The 4,037-nt window shown below is 50.3% G+C and overlaps 1 protein-coding gene across 5 annotated transcripts in view; it reads left to right on the top strand.

The window, feature by feature from the left end:
* Nucleotides 1–4,037, top strand: part of fgd1 (FYVE, RhoGEF and PH domain containing 1) — a 28,326-nt gene that overhangs the window by 17,462 nt on the left and 6,827 nt on the right. For 4 of the 5 annotated variants that reach the window (XM_020613816.1, XM_020613817.1, XM_020613814.1 and 1 more), the window contains 9 exons: nt 1–164; nt 251–989; nt 1,278–1,367; nt 1,743–1,891; nt 1,964–2,120; nt 2,211–2,349; nt 2,935–2,993; nt 3,472–3,618; nt 3,726–3,818. In XM_020613816.1, coding sequence (XP_020469472.1) covers nt 1–164; nt 251–989; nt 1,278–1,367; nt 1,743–1,891; nt 1,964–2,120; nt 2,211–2,349; nt 2,935–2,993; nt 3,472–3,618; nt 3,726–3,818 — 1,737 coding nt within the window. The remainder of the gene's footprint in view (nt 165–250; nt 990–1,277; nt 1,368–1,742; nt 1,892–1,963; nt 2,121–2,210; nt 2,350–2,934; nt 2,994–3,471; nt 3,619–3,725; nt 3,819–4,037) is intronic. The other variant, XM_020613815.1, reaches the window with a different exon arrangement.

Genomic DNA, 4,037 nt, shown 5'->3' with positions numbered 1-4,037 from the left:
GGGGTATCGAGGCCACGCCCCCGGGCTCCAGACAAGCCTCTCCCCCCTCCACCACCCTGCAGACCCATCCCAGCAGACCCCAAAGGGGGCCGGACTCTGCCCACCCGTATTGATGGCACCGCCTCCCCCACCTGCGTCCTATCACTTATTGAAAAGTTTGAGCGGTGAGTTCTGATTGGTCTGAGGAGGAATGATGTCATGACAATTGTTTATATTACATTTTACTCTGTGTGTGTGTTCATGTGTGTAGCGAGCAGATCATTGTGGTTCCTGACATCAGTGGGGGTGCTCTGTGTCCCCGCCTCCCTGACCCCCCCTCCTCCCAACCTTCATCTCTACCATCATTATCATCGCCTGGTCCTCCCCTGCCTGATGAGGAGCCACCGTCTGAAATCATGGGTCATGATGACATCACACTGGAGGGTGAGGAGGAGATAGGGCAGACTGACCCACCCAATGATGATGATGAAGATGATGAAGAGCTGGCAGCAGCTTGTCACAATGACCTCCATCAGAAGCGTTTGTCCATGGAGTCAGGTTATAGCCCCTCAGAGAAACACCTAGAGAACGATGTGGTTTCCATGGAGATGAAGGAGCAACAACATCAGAAGCCGCCGCTGCTCAACAAATCAGAGCTCCCCTCCGAGCGTCTGTCCCTCCCCTCATCACAGACGGATGGGAAGCTGGCCAATCGGGACAGCGGGATCGACAGCATCAGTTCTCCGTCACACAGCGAGGAGTTGTGCTTTGTTGGCATTGATGATGGGGGCGTGGCTTATCCCTGCAGCCCTGCCCTTCTGCCTCGCCTCTCTAGTTCATCATCATATGCTGGGGAGGGAGTGGAGGGGGAGGAGGAGGAGGTGAGGGAAGGAATGAGGAGGAGGAGGGAGTTCACTGAGGAGGGGGACAGTGACATGGAGGAAGAGGAGGAGACAGAGCTGACACTGGTGCTGCCCCCCACAAAAACAGATAGACAGGACTCTGCTGAGGTGAGTTCACTACAACATGGCAACTTCAGAGACACAAACAGAAACACAAAGTTCCATATCTGACACATCTGTGATGTACTTTCTGATGTCACATGGATTGATCCACCCGGAGCCTTTGGCTGTTTCCTGATAACATAAAGAGACGTGACGATGCGGTCACACCGTCTGTAGTCACTTTGTTTCTCTTAATACAAATAGCCACATTACTGTGATATGTTCCCGAGTACTGCAGGACTGCTGAACGCTGACTAATGAGCTGTGAACATAACAGTGTCTGTCTCTGTCCAGCTGTCTGTCCAACAGAGGGTCTTCAACATAGCCAACGAGCTGCTGCACACAGAGATTGCCTATGTCTCAAAGCTGCACCTGCTGGACCAGGTGAGTCCTGCTCTGGTCTCCTGAACTGGATCTCAGTCTGAGCAGCATCTGGCCCAGCGATCACCACCGCTCGCTGTCCTTCTCTTCTTCAGTCATTGTCGTGTTTGTTATCTGTCACTGACTTTCACACCACTGATCCGTCAGTGTCACCATGGAAACGTCACAGCACTGACTGTGGGAACTAGTTCAGCTGTGCAATGTAAATGCGAGCTACCCTCCTGCAGAGGGGTGACGGGGGTGGCACGGGCTGATCACATGTATACATTGACTGTTATCGTGTTACCAAGGCATAGCACCACTTCAGAGCCTCAGAGCCGGTACACAGGAAGGTGCAAGGACGTTCATATATAACTGGCCCCTTTTGTCTTCCTGCAGGTGTTCTGTGCCAGACTCCTGGAGGAGGCTCGTTCTCGCTCCTCTTTCCCCTGTGATGTGGTTCAGGGAATCTTCTCCAACATCTGTTCCATCTACTGCTTCCATCAGCAGTTCCTGCTGCCGGCGCTGCAGAAGCGGATGGAGGAGTGGTGAGGTTGTTACTCCTTCTCTTCTCCTCCTCCTCAGGAGCTGCTCTGACTTTGTTCCTCCTCTGTCTGCAGGGACTCAAACCCACGGATTGGGGACATCCTGCAGAAACTGGCTCCCTTCCTGAAAATGTATGGAGAGTACGTGAAGAACTTTGACCGAGCCATGGAGCTGGTGAACACCTGGATGGAGAGATCCACTCAGTTCAAGACCATCATCCAGGAGATCCAGGTACAGGTCCAGTGACACTGCTGCTTTGTCTTCCAGCTGCTGAGTTCTGTTGCTTGTTTGTTGTAATGTGTGGTTGTGGTGTTTGTGCAGAGAGAGGAGCGCTGTGGTAACCTGACTCTGCAGCATCACATGTTGGAGCCGGTTCAGAGGATCCCTCGCTACGAGCTGCTGCTCAAAGATTATCTTCACCGCTTGCCGGAGGATGCTTTGGACTGCAGGGACGCCCAGAGTATGAAAAGCAAATGCACACCAACATCAGCCATGCTTTCTATGCTAACATTAAGGTGCTAATGTTGTTTACTCACTTTGAACAACACATCACTGACACACTCATTGGCTACAGTCGGCCTTTATCCCCTGCAGAAACGTGGCCACCTGTAACCTGTACCTTCCCAGAGCTTGAACCACCTGTCAGACCCTCCTTAGACTTTACATTTTAAACTTTGTTCACTCAGTGTAAATGTCACAGTAAGGAAGGAAGCAAAAACTGAATGGAGGAACTAAAGAAGAAAATAGGAAAAAGGCAAGTAAAGCAAGTAAAAACTAAGGAAGTAAAAATTAAGTTGGAAGGAAGGAAGTATAAAAGCAAATAAGGACGCAATAAACTAAGTAAGAAAGTCAAAAAGGAAGGAGGTAAGGAAGTAATGAAGGAACTGCAAAGGGAAAGAAGATAAGGAGCAAGGAAGGAAGTAAATAAGGAAGCTGCAGCGTCAGCATGGGTTCCCTGGACATCCTGGATCTAACTTGCTGGTGCATCAGGTCTCTGAGGACACAAACATGAGTCCAGTAACACGAGTGTCGTCTCTGTGTGCAGAGTCTCTGGAGCTGATCGCCACAGCAGCTGAGCACTCCAACGCTGCCATCAGGAAGATGGTGAGATTTCACACCATCGACACCCACAGTCCCCACGTCTGCCACAGCTCAGAGCACAGCACACAGCAACTCAGCCACCAGCTTTAATTTCATCTGTAATATAACTAGTCTCTGCCACTGTGTGTGTAGTCTGACTCCATCGTGTTCCTCGTCTGCTCTTCATCACTCCACTCGTCACCTTCAGTTAAAGCTACACTACAGGCCGTCCTCTGGACTAGAATCCTATTCATGCAGATATCTGTCAGTGATATTCAGATGATATTTGTGGTCCATACGTGTAGCTTCTCACTAGTTTTACTTCAGCTCTAACTGTGCGCCACTGCAGCCTTGTGGCTTTAAGGTCCAAGTTCGGGGTGGGGTGGGTCGCACAGCCACAGCCTCAGCCGACACTGGGTGAGAGGCGTGGTCAGGCTGCCAGTCCATCCCCGGGCCTGGTGATGAGATAGTCGACCTGACTCTAACTGTGTCTCTCTGGCAGGAGCGAATGAGGAAGTTGTTGAAGGTGTATGAGTTGTTGGGAGGAGAAGAAGACATCGTGAACCCAACTAATGAGCTCATTAAAGAGGGACACATCCTCAAACTGTCCAACAAGAACGGGACCACACAGGACAGATACCTCATACTGGTACGGTGCTGGCCTCTACTCTGTTCACCTGTTCCCCTGTGCTGCCCTCTGTTGTTTTACTGGCTGGGCAGAAACACTGATTACAACACATCTCTCTCTTCCTGCAGTTTAATGACAGGTTGCTGTACTGCGTTCCAAAGCTGCGTCTGATTGGTCAGAAGTACGGTGTCCGGGCTCGTATTGATGTGGATGGCATGGAGGTGAGAGTTTACACCCTGTTCAAACTTTGCAAGTTACAGTTGTATGAAAAACGTTTGCACGCCTCAGAAAATTCCTTATTATACAGTTGTATGAAAAACGTTTGCACGCCCCTCGGAAAATTCCTTATTTAGTAGACATGGAAGAAGAAAGAAATGAATCTCAGCCCTGTGGCAAACACACATTAAACTGAATGCCCTCAAGACTAAACAGCACTGGCA

Source organism: Monopterus albus, unplaced genomic scaffold (assembly GCF_001952655.1).
Source record: "Monopterus albus unplaced genomic scaffold, M_albus_1.0 scaffold138.1, whole genome shotgun sequence".
NCBI lineage: Eukaryota > Metazoa > Chordata > Actinopteri > Synbranchiformes > Synbranchidae > Monopterus > Monopterus albus.
The sequence above is the reverse complement of the archived record's forward strand: the minus strand, read 5'-3'. Positions and strand labels throughout refer to the sequence as shown.